At 43.6% G+C, this 27,657-nt stretch overlaps 2 protein-coding genes across 36 annotated transcripts in view; one reads left to right on the top strand and one right to left on the bottom strand.

Moving 5' to 3' along the window:
* The window catches only part of Wnt5 (Wnt oncogene analog 5), a 208,524-nt gene that overhangs the window by 167,213 nt on the left and 13,654 nt on the right, over positions 1–27,657 (top strand). The gene's annotated exons all lie outside the window — the stretch shown is intronic.
* Positions 87–5,840, bottom strand: LOC147644845 (uncharacterized). Its single transcript, XM_086839923.1, has 3 exons — positions 5,423–5,840; positions 4,144–4,371; positions 87–4,047 (listed from the first exon to the last, which is right to left on the bottom strand). Exons 1-3 carry the CDS (start codon positions 5,838–5,840, stop codon positions 3,668–3,670), a joined length of 1,026 nt encoding a protein of 341 aa, XP_086696049.1. The 3' UTR covers positions 87–3,667.

Here is a 27,657-nt window from a genome sequence, read left to right as displayed (position 1 = left end):
CATATAATCCGTTTCTGGTCTGGCGCATGAAAGACAACATTTCCCTTTCAACCGATCGACAGACCTCACAGTAATAATAAAATCCCTTTTTGCTGGAAATTGCATCAGCTATACGACCTGTAACCTTAATGCATTTTGCATGCACAACCGCTTCGGAAAACTAGAAATAAAGACTCGTATGATCAGCCAAAACATCTTTACAGGAATTTTTAATTTCACAGACAATACCTTAAGACATTATCACAAGCCCTTGAACCACTATCAGCAAAAATGCGGGGAAGCAGGATGGTAAGAGAGAGAGAGAGACAGAGAGACAGAGAGAGCAAGAGAACAGTAGAGCGTGAGCGGGAGCTTTAAACCACTTAGCTGCAGCCAAAACCAAACAACACTTAAGCGAGCAGAAGAAAAAGAACGAGATGAGAACAACTGGAAAGTAAGAAACCCGTCTCTGCACAAATCTAAATCTAATCTAAAAGTCTAAAAATCTAAAAGTAGTAGTAAATAGATGAGGTTAAATAATAGGTTAGGTTGAACCGAACGGCCCTCCTGAGGAGGCCAATCATAGCCCAGTATGGCCCTTATTTATCCGAATGTTGTTTTTCACATGGGCCTGAAGAATCTTACGTGGTTTTGAAGTTCTTTAGGATCGCGGTAGTTTTTGCGAAGGCAAGTAGTTCAGCTGGCGTCCTCTTGGAGGCATCTGCTAGTGATGCCAGTACTGGGGCACCTAGGAGTTTTACTCTTGTCTGCATTAGGGCTAGGCACTTACAGATGAGATGCTTCAGATTTATCGCATTTTCTGCAGTTGCTGTTATTGGTGATGCCCAGCTTGACTGCATGCTGCAGCCAGGCAGTGATCTGTAAGATGTTCCACCAACAGTCTGCAATCTTTTCGGGATAGGTGTAGTGCGTAGTGACAGAGTTTATCATTGCTCTCTTTGCACATAATTTTTTATGTGTTTCAGGCTGCGGAGCTTCTTCTCTTCTCCTGCTTAGGATATCTAGTGCTGCCCTGCTTGCCAGTAAATTTTTGGAACTGACCGCTGACGATTGCATTGATCTAATCGCCGCTTGACTGTCTACAAACAGGTTTACCGCCTCACATGGCGGTCCTGATGGCAAAGACTTCCGCCTGGAATATGCTGCATTGGCTTGGTAGCTTATACGACATCCTCGTCTTGGGGTCTGTGCAGTATATGCCCGCTCCCTCCTTCCAACTTGGAGCCGTCAGTGTATATGTTAAGGTATCGAGCATGGTCCTGAACCGTTTTCCAGTCATCAGGTCCCATAAATGTTGAGGTTTTCACATCAGGGCAAGTTCTAGGAGTCATGAAGTCAGATACACTGCTCATGGTTCGACCAATTGAGCTGTGCCCGTTTCCTTTTGTCGACATTCTGCCCACCGCTGGGTTCTCTCCATAAGCTTTTTGTAGGCCCTCTTTTCCATGGCTTGCCACCACACTAAGACCCCGTATGGCAAAGTCGGACGCACCACCGATAAGTAGACCCAGTGCATCAGAGCGGGTGAGAGGCCCCATGTGCAGCTGAGCATCTTCTTGGATGCATATAGCGGAATGGTGGCCTTTTTCACCCTCTCTAGTACATTGGGTTTCCATGCCAGCTTGCTGTCCAGTACAGTGCCCAGGTATTTGATTTGTGTTTTCGGGGTCAGCCAGTTTTAGTTTATGTTTGGGAGGATCCATGGAAGTATCTTGAAGAGAATGAGGTCCGTCTTATCCCCATTGATTTGAGTCCTACCTTGTCCGTTCACTCACATATCTCCCTGAGTGTTGATTCCATGATCGAGCTAAGGGTCGATGGACATACTCCCGTGATAATTATGCTCATGTTGTCAGGATAAGCTGTTATCTTTGGGGCCTTCCTCTCGAACCTTCTGATTAGGTCGTCGACCACTAGATTTCATAGGAGGGGCGATAGGACTCCATCATACGGCGTGCCTCTGTGCACTCCTTGAACCATGGAAGGGGTGCCCCAATCTGATTGTACCTGTCTGCAACTTAGTAGATTTCCAATTCAATAGGTGATGGCGGGGTGCGTGTTGGTCGCTCATAGGCGCTCCATTATTGCGATTGTGCTTAGATTATTGAATGCCCCGGATATGTCTACAAAGACTCCGAGCGCATATTCCTTGTTGTGCAGGGCTCTCTTAATGGTGGCTACTAGCGAATGCAGCGCCGTCTCCACTGATTTCCCTTTTGTGTATGCGTGCTGGTTGGTTGACAGTGATCCCCACATCTTTTCTGATGTATAGATCCAGCAGCTTTTCTAGCGTCTTCAGTAGAAAGGAGGTGAGGCTTATCGGCCTGTCGTCCTTGGGATTGACGTGGCTGCTCTTTCCTGCTTTAGGCAAGAAGACAATCCTGAAGGTCCTCAATTGGATTTGGATATAGCCCGTACTAAGACAAGCTGTGTATAGTGCGTATAGCCGTGGAGTGATGACTTCTTTGGTCGCCTGCAGCATGGCTGAAAATATTCCATCTAGTCCTGGCGCTTTTATCCCCGCGAAGGAGTTTATAGCCCATATTGTTGTTAGCAACGGTGATCTCTGTGCAACCTGGGAAGTGCGCGTGCATTGGTGCTGTTAGGGCTGCCCTCAGTCCATTGCCCGTTGTCGCGTTTGAGCTGACTCTGTAGTGTGGGTTGCTTTGAAAGCAACTTCCGTAGTCGAGCCGTTTCTAGGACCGTCTCTATGTTGGAGCAGAAGTTTCTCCAAGAGCTTCTTTGTGCCCTGCGTATTTACTTCGTGTAGTTACTTAGTTTTTAGTTCCTTAGCGTTGAAGCAAAAGGTCCCTGTTCCACCAGAGTGGTCTGGTCCGTTTCTTAGTTCTTAATATTGGGCATGGTGCGTGATATGCGCCTAGTAATTTGAGAGGGTCTCAAAGGACTTTTCTATGTCTTCATCGGGTTTTACTGTGCCCGGATAAGACGCGAGTTTACTAGCGATTATTTCTTTGAACTTTCCCCAGTAAGTGTTCCGGGGATTCTAAATACTGTTAGTTTTGGAGCGTGAACGAATTCGAACTGAATGTACTTATGGTCTAAGAATGATGGTCTCTCAAGGACATTCCAATCTGATACCATTGTGCTTTGTCCAGCATATCGGACGAGGTGGGGCCTACAAAGGTGTGTTCCGCCCCCACGTTTGCCATATATAAATTAGTTGAAAGAATAAAGTATAAAACTGACTCACCTCTGTCGTTTATATCGAGCTTCCCCACACGCTGTAATGCACGTTGGCGTCAGCACCCACGAACACTTGCTGGTCTTTTGGGCTGGGTTCTAACAGGCTCCTGAGTTCTTCCGGTGGAGCTGGCCATGTGTTCCATGTAACAGCAGTAACAATAGTAGGCGCTAATTCTTGCTTTTTAGCAGCACTACAGTCAGTTCGTCCGAGCTGTAATGAGACATAAGCTTTGCTTGGAGACTTTTCCGTACGAGTACTGCGGTTCTGTTTCTGCTTACCGATGGTGGGTAGAACGCGTTGTAGTTTGAGGATTTTAGTCCGGCGACGGCACTGCCCGAGGCAATTCATGGCTCTAGGACTAGCGCTACATTGACGGACCCATGCTCCATGATAAATAGGAGTTCCGCGACCATGCTCTTATGGAGATTGAGCTGTAGCACCCTTAGGGACATGGGTACCGGGCTAGACTCCACTCGACGGGTTGACTACTATCCTCAGGTCACTGTCTTCCTCCTCTTCGGACTCATCCAGCGTTAGTTCCTGGGCGGCGTCAACAATAGTTATCAGACCTAGGTCCTTTTCCACCTCGCCTGCCTTCAGGGTGTGGTCATCCTTATCCCCGGGATGGCGCTTTTTGAGACGCAGGTAGACGCTACCTATGCCCCACGCCATCTTCCCATATCTGGTATATTGGATGTCCTCTGCCTCCTTGTAAATCTGGAGACTACGCAGGGGACACGGGGGCCTGCTTCCTTGGGCACGCGTTGCCGCTTGCTCGCCGGAGTGTCTTTTATGACACTCTCGGCAGAGCGTTGCCGCTTGGTGGCAAGCATCGCCTCCACCTTATTGACGAAACCGGTCGTAGATGCCATGTTAGGAAGCTTGGCAAAGTGCAGCCTGCTCTCTTCGATCCTGTGCTCGGCCCAGTTGAGGTTTACCTTCTTCGTATAAGGCAGATTTTGTCCGGAGCCGGCTCTGAATGCGAAGGGCAGCTTTGTACTGCACCTTAGCCTTCTTCCCCTCGCTTGAACGCTTCGGCCCGTCCCTGCGAGGGGAGCTGGTGCCTGGTTCTGGCTTGCGAAGAAGGCTTTCTTCCTTCTTTGAAAGCTGGACGCTCTCCAGGTCCGAGTCTGTATAGACTACGGCACTCGTGCGGCTTAGCCTTGCTTTTGTCGTTATTTTGGCAGTCAGTTACAACTGACGTGACCGGCCCCTACGTGGACGCCGATGGTATCAGTCACGCCTTCCACCGACGTTTGGGCTAACATCCCAGCCCCAATTGCTCCGGATTTATATCCGTTCGCTATGAAGTGATAGCTTATTGAGTGAGTAAAAGATCGACCGAGCTTAACACAAAACTTAATATTCGCTCTTTGTTCAACACTCGTTTTACGATCGATGACAAAAACATACTAACATAATTTACAGCGTAGCTCCGCTTCCACTGGTCCAAATGTCATAATATTTCGAGGGAATGTAAATTAAGGATGTACCTCTCCAACGCGTGTACTCACGACAAGGTGTCGCCAGTTCGGAAATTTTTGAGACAAACCTTTTACATTGGTAAATGCACAGTTTCGTCCTTAAAAGCGTTAATTGGTTCGACGTATAATTTCTCAAAGGCAAAATGGCAAATACAAACAAAAAAAATGGTAAAATGGGGTGTCGGCTTAATTTTAACGTTTTTTCACAAAAAATTTTATTTTAAGAATGTACACCACCCTGAACGCCTGAAAACTTTAGGGTACTATTATATCAAAGTACATAGGCACCAAAAAAAAATTCTTGTGGGAAAAAATATATTTAAAAATGTCGGATCCGTGGTGGTGTTTATGGTGGACAGCACCATTTTTTTTTAAACCCAAAAACTACTTTTTGTTGTAGGGTGTGACTCGCTTCTGGTGAAAAATGAGATTTCTTCGGCTGGAGGAAATTCCGTGGGTGCAGCCGCGTTGAAGATCGTTGGGGTGTATAAAAAATGAATGCAGTGGGCTTCGTGGGCCAGGTTGACAATACGTCAGCTTTAGTACACTTCAATTACAAAACTAACTAGTTTACAGACTAACTCCACACTCCCGTCCACATAACTTCAATAATATGACGAGAGCGGGAGAGGAAAACCTAGCAGTCCCTAACTTTGCCTAGCGACGCGGCGAAGTATCGATGCAGCTCATCCGTGTGCAAGGGTCTATCAGAGCCGCGGTGTCGAAGACTCACGCTCCGGTGTCAATCCGCACCAACGCCGTCGGAAGAACGTTCCGCTGTGTCCCTGTAGCAATGAAGACAGGAACGGGCTGTCGCCGTTTCGGCAGAACCCTGCGAGGCGGCAGCCGCGTTCGGGGAACGACACGAGCGAGCCCAGATGCGACGGACGCGGGCCAAAGCGCGGCAGACGCTTGTCGGGAGGATTGAGACGCCGGTTGATGCGATTGGCGTCGGGGCATCGGTCGTTCTTGCATATGCAAAAGTGTATCGTGATCATGGTTGCACACCTTGCAGCGATCGCTACGGCGACACGATCCGTCGGAGTGCTTGTGAGCCGACAGTTCGCGTAATATCGGTTGGTGAGCACCGGTTGGTTGGTGAGCACCGCGCTAAACCTCTTCTCCACATTTAGCCAAAGGACAAAGGACATTTAGCCTGGCGACAGGACGCTTGGAAGGACCCCAAGCAGTGAGAATATTCACTACTCGGACATGACCGTCCGGGAAACACGCCATCGGAATGGAAAATTATCGTCCTTGATATCGATCGCCACGCCGAGGTTCTCGATGGGGGTTTGCCACTTGTTGCGTTTATGGAGCTCCTTGAGGTACTCTTCCTTGCATCGCAGACGAAATTGCTAATGAAGAGCCTTAAGGTACTGCCAGCGGTTGATTATGGACGTGGAGGGACCCTTTATTTCAGGTACCACGGTGGCGAGGAGGGTTCCACCAACAAGAAAATGACCCGGCGTGAATCCAAGCAGATCTGGGGTCCTCAGACATCGGAGCGATTGGCCGCGAATTCAGGCAGACCTCGACCTTGGTCAGGAGCGTCGATACTCTTCGAAGTTATATTTCCGAGTGGCTGTGGACCTATAAAACATTCTTTTTAAGCTTTTGACTCCATGTGGGGCGCCGGAAGAAATCGAAATCGAAATTCCTTACAGCGCTTGCCGGGGTGGCGCCTATTACGCAGCCCGAAGATCCGTATCATCCTACTTTCGGCGTGACTCTTGATATTGGGTGTGACGAACAGAATATTTCTGACCGTCCAGTCAATAAAGTCCTATGTTTTCGCAAGACGGACTTTGAACGGCTGAAAATTTGTATAAATGAGTACGATTGGTCCGATCTATACATGTGCACTAACATGGCTAATACCGTGGATATTTTGTACAATAACATGAACTCATTTTTTTACTGCTGTGTTATACAAACTATATAACACGTTGTAGAGTCCAGTCCTCACAGTACCCAAAACAGTTTTATAAATTTGTTAACACTAAAAGTAAGTCAAAAACAAATCCTTCATAGCTTTCATTTGAAAATACTACCACAAATAATGCTTAGGCAATAGCCGAACTACTTTCCCAGTTTTTTCAAACAACTTATTCAAACCATTCGAATTTACATCAGACTTATACCCAAATCATACAAAACGAACTTAATTAACCGTGTCAAGCCAGTTTATTCGAAAGGTTCCGACGGAATTCCTGGCTTTTTGTTGAGCAATCCCCTTCTGAAATTGTTTACCTTATCCGTGGAAACCTCCCAATTCCCCCTTATTTGGAAGGAATCGTTTATTATTCCTCTCCACCAAAAGGTAGCAAATTGGATGCCAACAGCTATAGAGGAATCTCTAAGTTGTCGGCTATCCCGAAAGTTTTCGAAAACTCCTGACTTACCTTTGTCGATCAGTTATTTCTCTATCTCAACATGGTTTTATTAAGTGAAGATCAATAACAACAAATCTTTTGGAGCTCTTTTCCTATATTATAAAGGGCTTCCATAATAATTTTAGACAGATGTAATCTATTCTGATTTTAGTAAAGCATTTAACTCTTTAAACCATTCTCTCCTCGTTAGAAAACTCGATTTAATTGGTTTTCCAAGTGATCTCCTTAATTGGATCTCAAGTTATCTGACTCAATTTATCTATTGCTCTAAGGGTTGCTTCTGGGGTCCCGCAAGAAAGCCATTTGGGACCCTTATTATTTACATTATTTATAAATGACTTGCCCAAAGTCTTGACTAACTCCAGAGTGCTTTGGTATGCTGATGACTTTGCGTATAATACAAGGACGTCTCCAGCCAGTCAAATTTACAAACAGATCTTATTTATTTTCCAACATGTTTCCGTGTAAACTTATTAAACTTAAGCTTTGGAAAGACTTAATTCAGTTAATGATTTTGGCCTCCGCTTGGACCCTAAACTTGACTTTATAGATCATATTTCGTCTATGGTGAATAGAGCCAGGGTGTGCTTGTATTTATTAAATAGTTGTCGAAGGAATTCAATGACCCCTATGTTACTAACCCTTTATTAACCTCTTTAATACGTCCTATCTTAGAATATGGATGCTGCGCTTGGAGCCCTCAATAACGCGTCCATAGTAAACGCTTCGAGTTGGTTCAAACGCCTTTTTTACTTTTCGCTTTACGCGGTCTTAACTGGAATGCAAACCAAAGATTACCTTTTTACTTTTCGCAAATGCAAACTAAAGATTACCTTCTTAAACTAATAGACTCCTCTTAATAAACTTACCATCATTAGTCAACCGTAGAACTATGATTGGCATTACCTTCATCTATAACTTCATTCATGGTGACGTGGAAGGTGCTGACGTTTTGAGTCAGCTCAATTTCCATGTACCAAGTAGAATTACTAGATCCTATATTCCTTTAGTGTTGCACCACTGTAGAACCTTCTTTGAATTGCATGAGCTTAGAGTTTCGTTTAGAGTATTGTGTGCAAATTAAAATGATTTGTACACATTAATCTCTATCGTAGATAGCCTTCAAAAGTAAAATTTTTAATTCTAACCGACTTAGTAGACATTCAGGCAAGCCTCTACTACTAACAACCCAACAGGCACGTGCCTGTTTTCATACGGTCTACTTGTATGTACTAACCTGTTCTTGTTCCTGTTTGCCTGTTCCCAAACTTTGTATTGTTTTACAGACCACCATAAACGCCTAAAAATTCGAGGCCTTTAAAATAATTAATTTTGATAAAGTTATTAAAACTACAACTTTTTATTGATTGGAATATCAAAGTACATATGTTGATTGTAGAAATATAGCCAATCAAATAAGGCACTTTTTTAGCGAACGGTCGTATGGTGTACCTGCTGCAGATCACATTTTTTATCTGAAACCCATAAACAAAATATTTTTTAACTATATAAATTAAGCTATAGCATGACGTAGCCGTTATAACTTAAAAAAAAAAAATCACATCAAAAAAATCCTACGTCATGACATAGATAAGTTTATAGAGAAGGTGTGTATCAAATTTAAAGAGAATCGGTCCTGCAGTTTTTTAGAAGTCATTTACACCATTTGAATAAATGTTGTTTTGTGAAAAACGTAAAGAAGATAAAAAGTACTCTACGGTTTACCTGCAGCGATCACTTCTAATTAAAGTGCATTGATTGTCGACTTTTGTAAGTAAATATCCCAATTACAGCAATTAAATGCAACATTGAAATGCTCTAGCTTATATTTCTAAAGTCCCTAAAACTATATATTGATCAGCATCAACAGCCGAGTCGATCTAGCCAGTCCACCTGTACGTTTATACGGAAACTAGTCTCTCAGTTTTAAAGCTAACTGAATGAAATGAATTTGTGACTTCAAAGTTAGTCTTCTATATACTCTCACTCATATATATGTCGGAACGGACTGGATCGGACGACTATATCATATAGCTGCCATAGGAATGATCGAAAAATTGTTACAAAAATTTTAAACATTTTCAGTTTTCAACAGATTAAATTTAAGATTGTTTTATATTGTTCTACAATGTTGTGTAAAGTTTTATGAAAATCGGACTACCATATCATCATATAGCTGCCATAGGAACAATCGAGAAATTAATACAATTAAAAATTATAACTTTCAGTTTTCAACATATTTTCATCAAATTTGAGATATAGCCTTTTTTTATATTGTTCTAGAATTTAAATTTTTATTTTATGAAAAGCGGATGAATATATCATATAGCTCCGGTACAACCGATTGTTAGATACAGAGGAAAAAGCAAAACTGTGAATGTAAAACTGTAAAAATATAATAAGTATAGGTGAATAAAATGAAGGCAGGCATTAGTTTATTGCTTTTTAATATATATAATTTATATTTTATTAATTTGCAGTGATTGAAGTTCTATCTGCACGGGTATATGAACTTCGGCGTGCCGAAGTTAGCTTCCGTTCTTGTTTTTTCCCTTACTTCCCCATTGTTTGTGCCTGGTGATGGCGTCACACCCGCGGATCAGGGCCGTTAAGCCCATTTACCAATGCCATGGCAAGGTTTTCTCTAGCTATCTCATTGAACTTCTTCGCCGACCTGACGAAGGTTAGTGATGGGTCTACGGCTTTGACTCTCCGCTTGCCCGGTTACCTTGGCGCGGCACGCCTTACATTAACTGGTATATGGTTTGGCCTTTGGGGAGTGCTCGTCTTGGCATTCCCCTCTGAACAAGATGGTGTCTCGTCATTCGAGCGTAAAAGCTCGTCTTCGCCTATCTTGAACTGATTCGATTTGTAGTGGGGTTGGAAGCGAATTTGTTGCTGTTTTCCATATTCATAAACGCCGACGTTACTTCCGGGTCGAGCACAGCGGGCTCAAGAGGAATGGGCCATTGAAGAAGGTCGACAGTGGCTTCGCCCCTAGTACATAGCACGACAACTTTCGATTCACGTTTGCCCGGCGATGGCAAGAGTTGCGTTACACACCTGACCTGAAAGGAGGTCCCGAAAAACTGTTGATCGCATTGGATTAACCGTAGAAAATTTCCAGAAGGAACCATGCGAAGGACCACGATACAATTACGAAGGTAGTCCCTTCAAAGCGCTCGGGTTTTGTTTCAGTGCGTCTTCGCTTTTCGTAGTGAAAGGTTGTGTGCTGACATAATTTTATCTAACATTAACCCTATATGACATTTAACAAGAAAATCAATTTTAAGCTTAAAAATATATTTTTGAATTAAGAACTTAAAAAAAAAGGCTCGCAACATAAAAAATAATGCTCATTTGCACCTTGTTATAAATTAATATATAAAAAAAAAATGTTCTGCTCATTTTATTATAAAAAGAAATTGCCACATACATCATTCCCGCTCGAACTAGGTTACTAGGTTTAGCCTCTCTCACTTGCACTCATTGCTTTGATTGAACAGGTACCAGTAATGAAAGTAATAAAAACCGTAAACGAATAAAATGGAAAATTTCTTTTTCATAAATATTATTTATAACTTATTTAAAATATAGGGTTAAAAGAATTTTTCGATATTCGATGCCGTTAAAAAGTTATAGCGCCAAAAAGAAATGCTGAGTACAGCAGCCTACTCCTACAAAAAATATTCATTGTGCATTTTCTTAAAACTGTGTTGCAAAAAAAACTAATGACTTGAAATTTAAAAAACAATCTCAAAACATGTCATATAATTTTCTCAACAGTTAAACCAATATACCCATTGCTATATTTAAAAATAAAAAAATGATGCTGAAAACTGAAAAATGTATATTTTTCTAAAAATTTTCCGATCGTTTCTATTTTTGGATTCAAACAGTAGTGTATTGTTAAAAAAAAAAACACATTTTTTGCTCTTCGGTATACTCTATAGGTCAGAAAAGTATAGCACAATTTTTCTATTACAGTATACTCTATAGGTAGAAAAAGTATAGCACAACATTTCCATTGTCCTCACTTATACTGAAAATTTGACACAAAATTTAAGACTGATATAAAATGGCTATATCTCAAATTTAATGAAAATCTACTGAAAGCTGAAAACGTTATTTTTAATTGTATTCATTTTTTGATCGTTCCTATGGCAGCTATGTGATATAGTAGTCCGGTTTTTTTTTATAACTTTACACAAAATTGTAGATTAAAATAAAATGGGTATATCTCATATTTGATGAAAATCTGCTGAAAACTGAAGAAGTTATAATCTTTAATTTTATTAATTTCTTTTATTTCTTATAAAATGGTTCTGTATCAAATTTGATGAAAATCTGTTGAAAACTGGAAATGTTATACGTTTTAATTGAATTAATTTCTCTATCGTTCCTATGGGAGCTGTTTGGTTTGGTCGCTTGTCCCATTGTGCGGGAGAGCGGCGATCGGCTGGTCACTCGCTCGGTGTTGGATATTGCATACGAGAGAGATGGAATGAGAGGAGAAGAATAGTCTGCATTTGCGAACGACGAGGAACGCACGCCGTCGATCTAACGCTGTACTATTAACACACACACGCCTGTATATAGAAGCTTAAATTAAATATTGAATTTATTCGTTGAGTGTTTGATCTTGCCTGGGAACCCCTCTTACAATGACCTCTTGCTAATAATACAAGGGGACACAACTATTCATGGTGGCCCAACCTGCAAGTTAAAACGTTAAAGTTGGCAATTTGGTGTGTAAATAGATTTCGTTAGATCGCGGCCGCGTTAAGTTTGCAAGTCGGTTCGGCAAATTGCCTGAAAAGAGAAAAGCGATACATAGTCCCAACAACGGCGGTTTTTGGAATTGTCGAGACGATTTTCTTCTGCGCTTATTCCCGGCCTCTCGAAACACGGGAAAGGAAACGACGATACATAGACGCCGCAGCTGCAGGTCACGGACCTTTCGAGACGTTTCTTCTTGGTTTTCGCTGCTTCTGGAGGGTGGAATCTTGTGTGCAAACGGAGTAAGTGGACAAGTTGCGTGCGAGACAAGAATTTACCGAATTTTTAAATTACATGGTTTTTGGGTTGGTGAGTTGCGCTAAGTTTGTTTTACGTTGGCAGCATGAAATCTGATTCGGAGGCTCCGACTTTGGAGCAGTTAGCAAATTTGCAGGCAAATCGTTACCAATCTCTCAAATCGGTCTTGCAGAATTTTAAGAAGGATTCGCCATCGAGGAAAACAAGAATTTATCTAAAGAAGCTTCTGGAACAAGTGGAAGAAATTAGGAACGCGTTTCGGGAGACGGATTCCGTGATCGTGAATCTAGAAGGGTTTGTGGGCTCAAGCTATGCCGGAAAAAATTTCCTGTCGGAATTCGAGGAGCGCTATATAGACGCCTATTGCGCCATCGCGGAGGACTTGGACAAACTTGGATCCGAGATTACGGCACCGCCGCCCCCAACAGGTGGGGGCGCCGACCCGGAAGTGCGACTGAACATGCCACAGATGGCAGTTCCCAAGTTCTCCGGTGAGTGTGTGAGCTGGCCAGGATATTATGACGTCTTCATGAGCCTCATACACAACAACAACAATTTGAGTAATGTTCAACGGTTACACTTTCTAAAAGAGTCGTTGCCACCAGGGCGCGATAATGACATCCGACAACTGCAGCTCATGGAGTCAAACTACGCCGTGGCGTGGGGAATGATGATTAAAAGGTATAATAATCCTCGTCTCGTCTTTTCTCACCACATGAACGCTATCTACGCTTTGCCCAGGTTGCATAGAGATAGTACAGAATTAATAAGATCGATGTTAAGCACGTTCAATATTTGCCTGGCTGCATTCCGCCGCGTTCAAGCCTTGGACGGGGAATCGCAGCACTGGTTGGCGCATTACGTAGCATCGAAGCTGCCCAAGGAGACCCATAACGCTTGGGAGCATAATCAAGGAAGCGGCGCCGCCGTTCCGACCTACAAGGAATTGGAATCATTTTTGAATGATCGGCTAATCATAATGGATGCGGTTGAGAACCGAAGCTCGTCGTACGACTCCAATATTGGCCCAGGATCCACCGACCCGAGCAAACGAGTGCGAGTGCATAATGCACAGGAGCGCTTAGGACGGGCGAATAGCGCCTGCTACCACTGTGGGGACGACCATATTCTGCGTCGTTGCACAGCCTTTCTGGCCTTGGACTGCTATCAGAGAAAGGATATAGTGAGCAGAGCGAAATTATGTATTAATTGTTTGAGCAAGTCACATGCGCTGCCGCGCTGCACCAGCAACAAGAGCTGCCAAGTATGTGGGCAGCGCCATCACACCCTGTTGCACTTCCCAGTAATGGCTCAGCCAGTCCGGCCTTCAACGCCGCATCTTAGTGCACCCACAACCACGGAGAACATATCTCAGCAGTGCCGGCGGTCAATTTCGAGTCAAAACCCAAGCGCAGCTTACAGATGCCATTCGGCAACGTCGCCGAATGTTTCTTCGAGGAGCGTACTTCTCGCCACTGCTCGTATCACCGTGCGAAATCCGGTCAACGGGCTGCAAGCCATCATTAATGCTCTCATTGATCAAGGATCTGAGGCAACTATAGTATCTGAGCATGTCGTACAGTCCCTGCATCTGACGCGGGCCAGTACCCGAGCGTCCATTTTTGGGGTCGGCCCCGGGGTTTGTCGTCGGTGCAAGTATACAGTCAATTTCGAAATCGGCAGTATTATTAACCCAACTTTTTCTTTAGAGGTCGATTCAGCATACGTTCTCCCTTCGGTTACTTCCTGCCTGCCGAGTCTTAGCTTCACGCCACAGCGTTGGTCTCCCGGTCGAAGCGAGTCGATCTCATTCTAGGAGTGGACATGTTGGCGCCAATAATGTTGCCAGACACCAGGATCGCTCTGCCCGGCGAGCCCTTAGCTCAGAATACGCACTTCGGATGGATTCTCTCTGGACGTGCAGAAGGCGTGAGAGAATCAACCCATTTGCGCTGTCATCGAGTGCTTTTGGACACCGAGGCATGGCTGAAGCGCTTCTGTGAGGTAGAGTCAGTCCCAGAACGCCCTTCGTTATCGGAGGGGGACCTCTGGTGCGAGGCCTTCTTTCAGAAGACTTACGTACGTCGAGGGGATGGCCGCTATATAGTGCGGTTGCCCTTTAAAACCTATCGGGACCCAGCCATGGTCCTAGGAAGATCTCAGCAAATGGCGCTTAATCGGTTCCTACAATTGGAAAGACGCCTGTCCAGCAGTCCAGACTGGTGGAGCAAATATGTGGATGAGATCGAGGAATACTTCGCGCTCGAGCAAATAGCGCCGGCTGTGGGCAGTGAAAGTAGTTCAGTAAAGAATACTTCCACTAATATGCATGTAACCTCTTGTGTACTCCCACATCACGCTGTCTTCAAGAAGGAGCCTCAGTCGGCAAAGCAGCGAATCGTCTTCGACGCCTCCTCAAGGACAAGCAACGGAAGGTCGTTAAACGATATTCTGTGGACCGGGCCTACACTGCAAAACGACATGTCGGCAGTCATACTCAATTGGCGGAAATATCGTTTCGTTTTCAAGGCGGATATACAGAAAATGTATCGCTGCATTGATGTGCACCCGGAAGACGCCCAATATCAGCGGATTTTATGGAGGGCGGCGGATGGATCGATCCACGTTTATGCATTGTCGACGCGTTCGGAACGGCTTCTGCGCCCTTCACGGCCATCAGGGTCATTCAACAGCTAGCGAAGGATGAACGGCGTTCATTTCCTAAAGCGGAAGAGGTGTTGATGCATGAGATATACGTGGACGACATTCTTTCCGGAGGACATTCGATAGAAGAGACGGAAGACAAGAGGACCCAGGTGGCGGGGGCGATAAAATCCGCGCGCATGGAGTTGCGGAAATGGTCCAGCAATGAAGCGAGTATCCTGCTCTCTATTCCGTTGGAGCATCAGTGCAGTCAGACACCTTAAAACTGGGACACCACGGATCCTATCAAGGCGCTAGGAATGTATTGGCTTCCAAATAAGGACTGTTTTAAATTTCGGATCAATTTTGAGATACCGGATAGCCTAACCAAAAGGATGATTCTATCGAGCATAGCAAGGCTGTTTGACCCGCTGGGACTCATCGCGCCGGTCATCATCTCGGGAAAGTTAATACTGAAGGACGTAACTATGGCGAAGAAAACGCATGCAGACGGAACTCTGGCAACTCTGGATTGGGACGACGAGGTTCCTAATGCGCTTGCGGAACGGTGGCAAGCGTTTCGGGACGACTTGCTAAGGATCGGCGATATTAGTATACAGCGGTGGATTCATTATTCTCCTGGAGCCATAGTTTCGGCTCAGCTTCACGCGTTTTGTGACGGGTCGTTGACATATGCAGCTGCGACTTATTTAAGGCTCCAGCATCAAGATGGAACGTGCTACGCCTCTTTGTTGGCCGCAAAGTCAAAGGTTACTCCTACCAAACCCTTGACCATACCTAGGACGGAGCTGAGTGGTGCCGTACTGGCCGTCAATGTAGGGACTAGCGAGAACCCAGCAGACTGTGCGACAAGAGGGCTATCTCCGGGTGAGCTAGCGGGCTACGGCTTGTAGTGGCGAGGACCGGAGTGGCTTACACGCTGTCAAGGTGACTGGCCCTCGACGGAGGTCGGTCAGGCCGACATGAATGATGCCGCCCTAGAGGCGAAGAAGGATAAAGTACGCGTTCACCACACAGTCCCGCTGCCATCGTTGATTGAAAGATTTTCGAGTTTCACCCAGGCCGTGAGAGTCGTAGCGTACTTATTTCGGTTCAAGTCCAATATTGCCGGAAAAGGAGAGAGGCGCACCGGTCCCCTAGGCATCGAAGAGCTCGACCATGCTCTATTCGCTATCGTGCGCATCGTCCAAGGGGAGTCTTTCGCATCGGAGCTGACCGCAGTAAAAAATTCTAAACGGCTGCCCTCTAGAAGTAAGCTCTCGAGCTTGTCACCGATCTTAGTAGAGGGCATACTGCGAGTAAGGGGGCGATTGCGCCATTCTGGTCTGTCGCACGAGCGTCGCCATCCAATAATCATTCCAAGCTCTCATCATTTTACACAACTAGTAATACGCTATTCGCATATCTTGACTCTGCACGGAGGTGCGCAGCTAACTCTGGCGCACACTCGCCAACGGTTCTGGATACTGACAGGAAGGCAGGCGGTGCGATCGATTGTACGGAAATGTGTTAGGTGCTTTCGGGCCCGGCCAATCACGTCGGCACAGCTTATGGGAGATTTGCCAAAACACAGAGTGAGCCCCCCTAGTCGGCCATTCCTGGCGACTGGAGTTGATTACACAGGCGCTATAGAGCTGAAGGCAGCGCGGTTGCGAGGAACTGCCGGTTACAAAGGATACATCGCCGTTTTCATTTGCCTTGCAACAAAGGCAGTGCATCTAGAAGCGGTGACAGGCCTCATCACGGAGCATTTTCTGCTAGCTTTGGGAAAGTTTACCGGTCGGCGAGGGATCGTTCAACATCTCTACAGTGACAACGGAACCAACTTTGTCGGCGCGGACAATCTGATGAAGGCATTCTACGGTAAGCTTCAGGAGGATTATGAGAAGCTCATAGCCCCCAAGCTCGCTTCGCAACGAACCACCTGGCACTTTAATCCTCCGCAGTCGCCCAATTTTGGCGGGCTGTGGGAGGCTAATGTGAAGTCGGTGAAACATCATCTCAAGAGGGTCATTGGGGATCGGAGGCTCACCTATGAGGAGTTGTCAACGGTGCTCATAAGCATAGAGGCGTGCCTCAACTTCCGACCGCTCTGCCCTCTCACAGCTGATGCAGATGATCTCGAGGTGCTCACACCGGCGCATTTTTTGATTGGGGACTCCATGCTGGCGCCTCCGGAATATCGACCTCAGTCCAAGTCCTTCGTGGAGCAGTTTCTAGTCCAGCAATCCATGATAAGGCATTTCTGGAAGGCTTGGAGTCGAGACTGGCTAGCCAATCTGCAGCAGAGACCCAAGTGGTGTCAGGAGACTGAGGGCATTCAGCTCCACGACCTTGTCATCATCAAGGATGACCGATTTCCGCCGTCGCAATGGCTACTGGGGCGTGTCGTGGAGTTGCACCCAGGGACTGACGCGTTGGTCCGGGTTGTAACGCTTAAGACCAAGCAAGGCCATTTAAAACGGTCAGTGTCAAAACTTTGTCCACTGCCGATACGTTCTTAGAGCTCTCACTTTGCGCACCTCAACCATAATGAATTGTTTCTTGCGCACGTCTCTTGTCTCATTTCTCCATACTAGATTCTACCCCGCCTACCACCGTGCAGGATCTGGACAAGCGGAGATGTTTCATGCTTAGTCTAGCATTGGCGGGCGGCATGTTTGGTTTGGTCGCTTGTCCCATTGTGCGGGAGAGCGGCGATCGGCTGGTCGCTCGCTCGGTGTTGGATATTGCATACGAGAGAGATGGAATGAGAGGAGAAGAATAGTCTGCATTTGCGAACGACGAGGAACGCACGCCGTCGATCTAACGCTGTACTATTAACACACACACGCCTGTATATAGAAGCTTAAATTAAATATTGAATTTATTCGTTGAGTGTTTGATCTTGCCTGGGAACCCCTCTTACAATGACCTCTTGCTAATAATACAAGGGGACACAACTATTCAGGAGCTATATGATATAGTCGTCCAATTTTCATAAAATGTTACACAAAATTGTTGAATAATATGAAATGGCTATATCTTAAATTTGATAAAATTCTGTTGAAAACTAATAATGTTATCGCCACCGCGATTGTCAGTCTTCCGACAACAGCCACCGCCATTCTTATTCCTCTCAAATTTCTCGATCGTTCGTATGGGAGCTATATGATATATTAGTCCGATTTTCATAAAAATTTACACAAAATTGAAGAATAATATGAAACGGCTATATCTCAAATTTGATGAAAATCTATTGAAAACTGAAAATGTTATTCTTTTTAATTGAATTAATTTCTCGATCGTTCCTATGGGAGCTATATGATATAGTCGTCCAATTTTCATAAAATTTTACAAAAAATTTTAGAATAATATGAAATGGCTTTATCTCAAATTTGATCAAATTCTGTTGAAAAACTAAAAATGTTATAATTTTTTTTGCAAAAATTTTCCGATCATTCCTATGGCAGCTATATGATATAGTCGCTCTATCCGGCCCGTTCCGACATATATACGAGTAAGAGTATATAGAAGACTAACTGCAAAGTTTCATTCAGATAGCTTCAAAACTGAGAGACTAATTTGCGTAGAAACGGACAGACGGACAGACAGACGGGCAGACGGACATGGCTAGATCGACTCGGCTGTTGATCCTGATCTAGAATATATATACTTCATACAGTCGGAGGTGCCTCCTTCACTGCGTTGCAAACTTCTGACTGAAATTATAAAACCCTGCAAGGGTATAAAAAGATTACTGTTATGAGGCTTTGATGTCTGCAAGATAAAAACTATATTGAATAAACTATTGCCTTTTGTTGTCACAACTAGTACTGAGTATATGGGTTGGCGGATCTGAAGACACAGCTAAAACCTCTGGTGAATGAGTAAAGGGGTTAGACCACCCTGAAATTTTTGAAAAATCGTTTGTTTATGTTTTTACATATTTTGGATGTCGTTATTCTTACGGTCACGTGATGACATCGGACTCAAAATTATATTATTATATAATATCTTTCTATATAATGGTCGTAGAGAAAAATTAGAGCACGTTACTTCAACTGACCCCTTAAGTTACATTTATACTTAAAACGACTTTCCGCATCGATGTCGTTATTCGGCTTAATATAGGAAAACTTTTATATATTAATAAGCTCAGTCAAACTTTACCGTGCTGAACGCGCAGTATTTTAAAAACTATTTAACTCGATGCAGGGCCCAGTTCTCACAAGACCAAAAACAAACAGTTTTTCAAACAATTTATTCAAACTCTTCGAATACAAATCATACCCAAATCGAAATCCTACGTTATACCCCACAACTTTTGAAAACGTAAATACTTCTCATTTGCTGCATCTGTGTTGATCAGTTATTTCTCCATGTCAACGTGTTTTTATTATCTTTTGGAGCTCTCTTCCTATATTATAAATGGCTAGGAGTGTGCTTGGATTTTTATCTGTAGTTCGTCCTATCTTAGAATATGGATGCTGCGTTAAGAGTCCGCAGTACTGGTGCATTTCAAGTTGGAATGGGCTGGACTATCGATGAATCGATAGGTGTAGGATAGGTAGGACCGGGACGTAAGGAAATTCTAGCGAACCGGAAAATTCGGACTAGGATAAAGAGAAAGGGTTCTTACTCTTTCTTTCGGTCGAGACACATAAGCGAAAGAAGAAATAACGGTGCTGTAGGTAGAAACAGGAGTTGGAAAGGTTGTGGCAAAACGTGCGCAGCAGGAAAATTTGAAGTGCGGGAACCGTGAACGTGGCAGCGGTGAAATTGTGGCCGTGCATAGGATAGCCATTGACTGTCACCCGGTCAGCCCTGCCGTCGCCCGGTGCCGCCAGCGGCTACATCCGGTGAGTCCGTTCCCGCTGGGAAGAACGTGGGGGAGATGAGCCGGTCGCCAGACCGCTTGGAATAGGCTCCGGCCCGCCGGAGATGGGTGTTGCCCATAGAACAGGAGACATCACAGGATAGGTGGGTGCGTCGTGGCGGAAACATCAATGCCACCAATTCGGCCCAGAATTGTCGTCCATGTATATTTATCAGTTTATTTACTTTTGTGTAACTAATAATTATAGTTTTGTTAGTGATGAGTGTTGTGTTGTTGACGTACAATTAGTTCGGTATTCGATTGTGCGGTCTGCGGTCATAAGGTCGAACCCAGACCTGGGCATCCTCAGCTAGGTTCGACGTTGCCCAAGGAAAGTTACTGTATGGCGTCAAAATTTCAAAAACTAATGTAAAGAATAGAGGGATGACGATGTCTCGTTAGGTCACGTCCCGGGTCATCCAGCCCCTGCAATCGGTGGATTGCGAGGCCTATGGATGGGGATGAGGCTTCCCGGGATCATCTTCTCGATGAAGGCGTGACTCGCAGGTCTCACTGGGCGCTGCACGATCACCGTAATCTGAAACTTGAAGTTTCAGGCATCAAGAAAAAAAAATAATAATAAAATTAATAATAAATCTGCCATCTCCCCTGGAAATTTAGAAAAAAAAAAATTATTTATTGATACTGCAGAAATAATTTATTTAATTACCGACTTGTTATTTATTCTTATTATTGATTTATTTATATAGTTGTCTATTTAATTATTTATTTGTTGCATGTTGATTTATTTATTTAGCATAGTGATATTTATTAAGCATAAATAAAACCGTTAGCTATTAGGATTTAAGGAAATTGGATTATGGCAGGGGGTAAGGAAAGTAATTATCACCTCAGGTCGAAGGGTCCTTCAGCCCAGGAAGAGGAGTTGTGGTCCACGGATGCGGAGAGTGCTGTCGGGTTCACGCCGCCGCGGGCCTCAATGGGGTTGCAGAAGACACCCCCATCTCGGCGGCAAGATCAGCCACCGGAGGAGCATATCCATCCAAAATTGCTGGACTTCGATGCGATCGGCGCAGCAGCTGACCACCTGGTGGAGATGGATCCCGCTCAGCGTTCAGTATATATATCCGCCCGTGGATTCCACAGCCAAGTCGGAGGTGAACCTCGCGCTGGCTCAGGTAGCTTGCAGGACGAGATGCGGGCCGGGTTTCTGGAAATGATGAAGTTAATGAACGAGGTGCTGAGACCCTCCACAAAGCCGCAACACGTGCCAGGAGGATGCGCGGGTGTTCAGCAGCAGCCGATGGGAGCAGGACCACAACAACGCCAACAGCAGCAGCCACCGCCGTTTGGACGATCGAGGGAAGCTGAACACGCCTCTCGCGGCGCTATACCCAGGCATGGGCAGACGGCTCCTGGGCAAGCGGCGCGGCCAACTCCACGAGTCCCACCGAAGCCACTCAGGAGGGCACCGGATCCAGCCGAGAGCTTCTCCAACTGTAGTATTCCCGCTCCAATCCAAATGAAGAAGATGCATCGCGGAGGTATATGCACATACACAAATGAGGTCCGCTCGTGTTGCATTTATACTGACACTAGCACAGCCTGTGTGCGGGCCAATGTACAGTGATCGGTTCATATTTCGGTCACTTAGGTTTATGACCGGAACTTTAAATTATGTAAACACTGCAACAAAGTGTGTTCAGTGTGTATGTTAACACTGTTAGGGAGTAATCATAAGTCGATATGTTAACGCGGTTAAGGATAATCATAAGTCGATACAGATCTTGGGTGATTATTGAATCACCCTAGTGTTTAGTTGCAAAATCAGCATAAACATGTTTAGGAGCCGTGCCTGGTTCTTATTGGTGCATGGTATGGTGAGTTATGCCGATTTTGGTAGTGTCAGCACATTGCTGCACGAGCGGTCGGCTTGCCGGCCGCGCATAGCTTACGTAAACTCATATATGTTTTCAGTTTTAATTTGGATATTCAATAAAAAGTATGGCCTTGAATATAAAACTCCGGCATTGGCCGTCAACGTTTATTATATTAATTGAAATTGGTTATCGTCCCTCAAGGGCCGTTAGCAACGGAGTCAGTTACTCCCTACATAGTCTTCCTAAACCAGGAGACAAGAGAGCCAGTGGCGACCGCCCGGCTCATACATAATAACAGCAAACCACGGTGGCAATTACGTCATCACCCCCTTGATCGGAACTAGCCACTGTGGCAAAGTGATAGTAACCTCTATCACAGACAGCGGCGAGGGACAGCGTCGGGTTACATATTTAAATATAATTTGCACCCTTAAAGTACTCTTGGTACAGTGGGTATTCAATATATGTGCATACTACATCCTCCTCCTTAAGAAAAATAACGTAATATAATGAAGTTATTTTATAATTATATATATTTATATTATATATACTTATATACACCGCGTTTCACTTGAATAGCACACTTTACATAGGGAATTTTAAATCTCGAAATCTTTTAAACAAAAAGAAAACTCGTTGATGTTTTTGTTTCTATTTATAGAGTAATCAATTTTAATTATAAGAAAAGTAACAAAACTTAAATTAAATTAACAATTAATAATGGTTAACAAAAAAACTTAAAAACTTCAAAAATTTCACAACACTTTTGTTGTTCATTTAATGAACTTAAGTATTAAGAAATGTGTTTTTATTCAATAGTAATGTAAATATATATGTTAATTTAAAAATAATAATAATTAATAATTATAGAGATCTGGCCCCTCCAAATTGAACTTTTTTCATCAGAAAAAACTACGCGCCTCCACTCGTTACACCATGACATATTGACGCGGCAAAAGGTCAACCGTGCTTCCTTTCGTTTGGGGTTAAGCGGTGTTTTTTTTTTAAGTTTCAAGCGTTTAAGATGTTTAGCTTTGGAAATAACTCGCCAAACAGTAGTTTTGCTCGCGTCAATACCTGCTTTTTCTCTTATCTTGCTTACAGAGTCATGAGAATTTGAGGCTTCCCGCAGAATTGCACGCTTATCTGTGTCGCTAAGGAGACTACTTTGGCGACCTTTCATATTTTTTCCATAGTTTTGCTTGTTCTTTATAAAATTGTGTACGACTTTTTAGCTTCTTCCAACTTTTTTCGCTATATTAGCCACAGAAAGGTCACAATCAATATACCTTTGTATTTGGATCTGTTCCTTGTGTCTTAGTGACAGTCTTAGTGATTAAACTATGTTTGAAATTCACAAATTAATCAAAAAACTTTTATGAATCAATCTTCTTGGCTGCTGAAATGACACTAAATCTAAAATGTGCTATTCATGTGAAACAAAATTGTTGTGGAATTTTTTTTTTTTAAGTTTTGAAGTTTTTTTGTTAACCATTATTAATTGTTAATTTAATTTAAGTTTTGTTACTTTTCTTATAATTAAAATTGATTATTCTGTAAATAGAAACAAAAACACATTTAACATCTTTCCAAGTGAACGGACGTGTTTTTTTCTTGCGCTCTCGTTTTGTGTTAAAGTTTCAATCTAACCACCGGGGTTAACTTAAATTTTCTAATTTGTGTTTATAACTTCCCGTTCACTTCGCGTGTGCATGCAGCTATCCTAATTTTGTGTATATAATTGGTTTTATTCTCCAATTTAGTTGTGCTGCTAGTGCTAGCTTTTGCATATTTTGAATTCCTTTTTGTGCCTTCTTCGTTTAGCTTTTGTTTGCGCCGTCGCAACAGCTAAACGTTTCATCTATTTATCTCCCACGCTCTCCAACTCTCTCGCTTAAGTTGTGCCGCTGCACTTCTTATCTTATCTAATCTATTACGCTCTCCCGCTCTCTCGCTCTCGCTTCTTTCTTCATAACTCTGTTGTTCTTTTTTTTTCAATTGAAAGTACAGTGGTAAGTCGCTATAATGTCCTCAAACATTGTCTGTTCTGTTAAAACCTGCAAAAAGGCAATTGCTGCAGGTGACCTTACAATCGGCTGCTGGCTGTGCGACAACGTCATGCACGCCAAGTGTATTGGAGTTGCAGCTCGGACGGTGGACGATGTAAGGAAAAACATCGGCCTGCGTTACTGCTGTGAGGCCTGTCGCGATGTAGAAAGGGAAATGACGTCTTTCATGCGGCAAACCAAAAGCGGTTTTAAGGGCATTTTAACGAGTTTTCGTAAAACTCTTGATATGTTCTTGGCGCTGGACACCCAATTTAATAGCCTTACGCTATTAAATGAGTCTCCTAGGCGCAAAAAAACTGCTATTGGTGGGCAGCATGTAGACGGACCCCAACTACCCACAACAGGCTCTCAGCAGCAGCCTCCCACGGCACAGCCCTCGACCTCAGCATTAATTCCAAGAGTGCTGAGATCGAGCGCTAGGAAAGATTCGGTATCCGAATGTGCAGCGGGAGTGTCCGTACCGCCGGTGATTTCTGTTGTATCCCCTGGGGGGTCGCAAATATTGACCCCTCAAAGTCCCGTGCACACTACCCAGGGTGTTAGGCCCGGAATACCGGCCGACAATGGCACGGCAGATAACCAATCTGCCTTGCCAAAAGCCCTTATAGCTGTTCCACCAACGAGACATATTTTTGTCTCGCGGCTCTCCCCTGATCAAACATCGGAAGATGTTCTCGCCTTTATACAAGGCAAAACCAGAGCCGAAAAAATTAAGATAAAGGTGGAAAAGTTTAAATTTTCTTACGCAAGGGACATTTCATCTTTCAAGATAAATGTCCCTAACGAGCTCTTTAACACTATTTGCTCTCCCAACTTCTGGCCAGAGTACATAGTTGTTAAGGAGTTCGAGGCGAAGAAAAAGAAAAAGCGGCCTGTAGGAATAACTCTTCCCAGGCCTGATCATACCACTGCGCCTTCTACGTCTTCCAATCCCGACCCAAAAAACTAACCCACTCCTTAGGTATTTCCTATCAGAATGCAAGAGGCTTACGTAGTAAGCTTCCTAACTTGTATTCTGATAGCCTTTCGTTTGCATCTCAGGTTATTGTGCTCACAGAAACCTGGTTAAAGCCGGAGATTCTGAGCTCCGAAGTTTTTCCAGCTGTGTTCACGGTATATCGGCTAGATCGCCCTATCAGACGCGGGGGTGGAGTTCTTATAGCGGTGGACTCCTCACTCACGTCAGAATTATTAACCTTCGAGGAATGCAACGATGTTGAATTCCTCTGTGTGAAGCTATCTATCAAAGGTAGCTCAATTTTTATTACCTGTTCCTACATACCTCCACTGTCGGAACTTCCTATTTATTGGAATCACCTTTCCGCTATTCAGATGGTTTCCAGTAGACTTTTGGATAGAGACCAGTTGGTAGTTCTTGGAGATTTTAATATCCCTGGTGCTATTTGGTGCTCGAATAATTCCACCAATACTCTCAATACACCTACACAACATGACTTTATCGCTGGCTTGTTTGACATTTCGCTGTCTCAAGTCAACCATGTTCGAAATTCCTTACAGCGCTTGCTCGATCTTTGCTTCGTCTCTGATCCTGCGAGAGTCAGTTTAGCAAGGGTGGCGCCTCTGACGCAACCCGAAGATCCCTTTCATCCAACTTTCGATGTGACTCTTGATATTGGGTGTGACGTACAGCATATTTCTGACCGTCCAGCCAATAAAGTCCTATGTTTTCGCAAAACGGACTTTGAACGGCTGAATAATTTTATAAACGAGTTCAATTGGTCCGATCTATACATGTGCACTGACATGGCAGTTGCCGTTGATATTTTTTACAGTGCCATGAATTCATTTTTTACTGAATGTGTTCCGTTATATTATCCGCCACGCTCGAATAAACCGCCGTGGTTTACTAAAGAGTTGAGCCGACTTAAAAATAAAAAATCTAGACTGTATGCTAAATTTAAAATCACCGGTTCTCAATCTGCCCTTTCATTTTATTTATCAGCTCGGTCAAACTTTTCCGTGCTGAACGCGCAGTGTTACAAAAACTATTTAACTCGTTGTAGGGCCCAGTTCTCACAGGACCCAAAACAGTTTTATAATTTCGTTAACACTAAACGTAAACCTAAAACAAATCCTTCCTCGCTTTCATTTGAAAATACTACCGCAAATAATGATCAGGCAATAGCCGATCTATTTTCGCAGTTTTTTCAAACAACCTATTCTAGCTCTTCGTATATATACCAGACTTATTCCTACGACATACCCAAATCGAACTTAATTTTCTGTCCTAGCCTAAACGAAAGCTCTCTCCTTTTAGATCTTCATCGTGTCAAGCCAGTTTATTCGCCAGGTCCCGACGGAATTCCTGGCTGTGTGCTCAGGTATTGTGCCGACGCCCTGTGCTATCCCCTTCTGAAATTGTTTACCTTGTCCTTAGCAACCTCCCACTTTCCCATTATTTGGAAGGAATCGTTTATTATTCCTCTCCACAAAAAAGGTAGCAAATTGGATGCCAGCAATTATAGAGGAATCTCTAAGTTGTCGGCCATCCCAAAATTATTTGAAAATATTATCACCCCTCATTTACAGCACCTTTGTAGATCGGTTATTTCTCCATGTCAACATGGTTTTATTAGGAGAAGATCAACAACAACAAATCTTTTGGAGCTCTCTTCCTATATTATAAAGGGCTTCCATAATAATTGTCAGACAGATGTAATCTATACTGATTTCAGTAAAGCATTTGACTCTGTTAATCATTCTCTCCTCGTTAGAAAACTCGATTCAATGGGTTTTCCAAGTGATCTTCTTAATTGGATCTCTAGTTATTTGAATGGCAGGACGCAAAAGGTCCTCTTTAAGAATAATTTATCCAATATTCTAAGGGTTACATCTGGTGTCCCGCAAGGAAGCCATTTGGGACCCTTATTGTTTACATTGTTCATAAATGACCTGCCCAAAGTCTTGACTAACTCCAGAGTACTTATGTACGCGGATGACGTCAAGCTTTGCGTGCAATACAATGACGTTGCCTGCCAGTCGGATTTACAAACAGATCTTAATAATTTTCAAACTTGGTGCCGTGTAAACTTATTAAACTTAAATGGCTCGAAATGCAAGCTAATGACATTCTCTCGTGTCGCTCCTAAGCTTGCTACTTACACTCTGAACGGCTGCTCTTTGGAAAGAATTAATACAGTTGACGATTTGGGCGTCCGCTTGGACCCAAAACTTGACTTTATTGATCATATTTCGTCTATGGTGAATAGGGCCAGGGGTGTGCTTGGATTTATTAAACGGTGGTCGAAGGAATTCAATGACCCCTATGTAACTAAATCCTTATATACTTCCTTAGTTCGTCCTATCCTAGAATATGGATGCTGCGTTTGGAGCCCTCAGTACGGCGTCCATAGTAAACGCATTGAGTCGGTTCAAAAGAACTTTTTACTTTTCGCTCTACGCGGTTTAAATTGGGATGCAAACCAAAGATTACCTTCCTACTCTAGTAGACTCCTATTAATAAACTTGCCTTCCTTAGCCAATCGTAGAACGATGCTAGGGATAACCTTTATTTTTAACCTTATCCATGGTGATGTGGAAAGTGCTGACTTGTTGGGTCAGCTTAATTTCCATGTACCATGTAGAACCACTAGATCCTATATCCCATTAGTGTTGCGCCACTGTAGGACCTCCTTTGAACTGCATGAACCTTTTAGAGTGTTATGTGCAAATTATAATGATTTGTACACACTAATCTCTAACGTAGATTCCCTTCCCAAATTAAAATCTTTGATATTAACATACTTAGTAAGCATGCAAGCTAACAATCTGGCAGCACGCCGGTAGTCAATTTTCCTCGTATTCTGTCCTATATTTTCCATCGCGCCTACTAACACCTAACCCAAACAGGCACGTGCCTGGTGTCATACGGGCCACTTGTATGTACTGACCTTAGTGCATCAACGTCCAAGAAGACAAAAACATCAACGAGTTTTCTTTTTGTTTAAAAGATTTCGAGATTTAAAATTCCCTATGTAAAGTGTGCTATTCAAGTGAAACGCAGTGTATTATACTTATATACTTGTATATATATATATATATTTTTTTTTTTTTGTGTATCTTATGTATTGTTATGTTTGGTA

The sequence above is a fragment of the Drosophila serrata genome, unplaced genomic scaffold (genome assembly GCF_035046125.1).
Source record: "Drosophila serrata isolate PLE 108 unplaced genomic scaffold, ASM3504612v1 contig_82, whole genome shotgun sequence".
Lineage (NCBI taxonomy): Eukaryota > Metazoa > Arthropoda > Insecta > Diptera > Drosophilidae > Drosophila > Drosophila serrata.
This window is presented reverse-complemented; position numbering and strand designations above follow the sequence as displayed.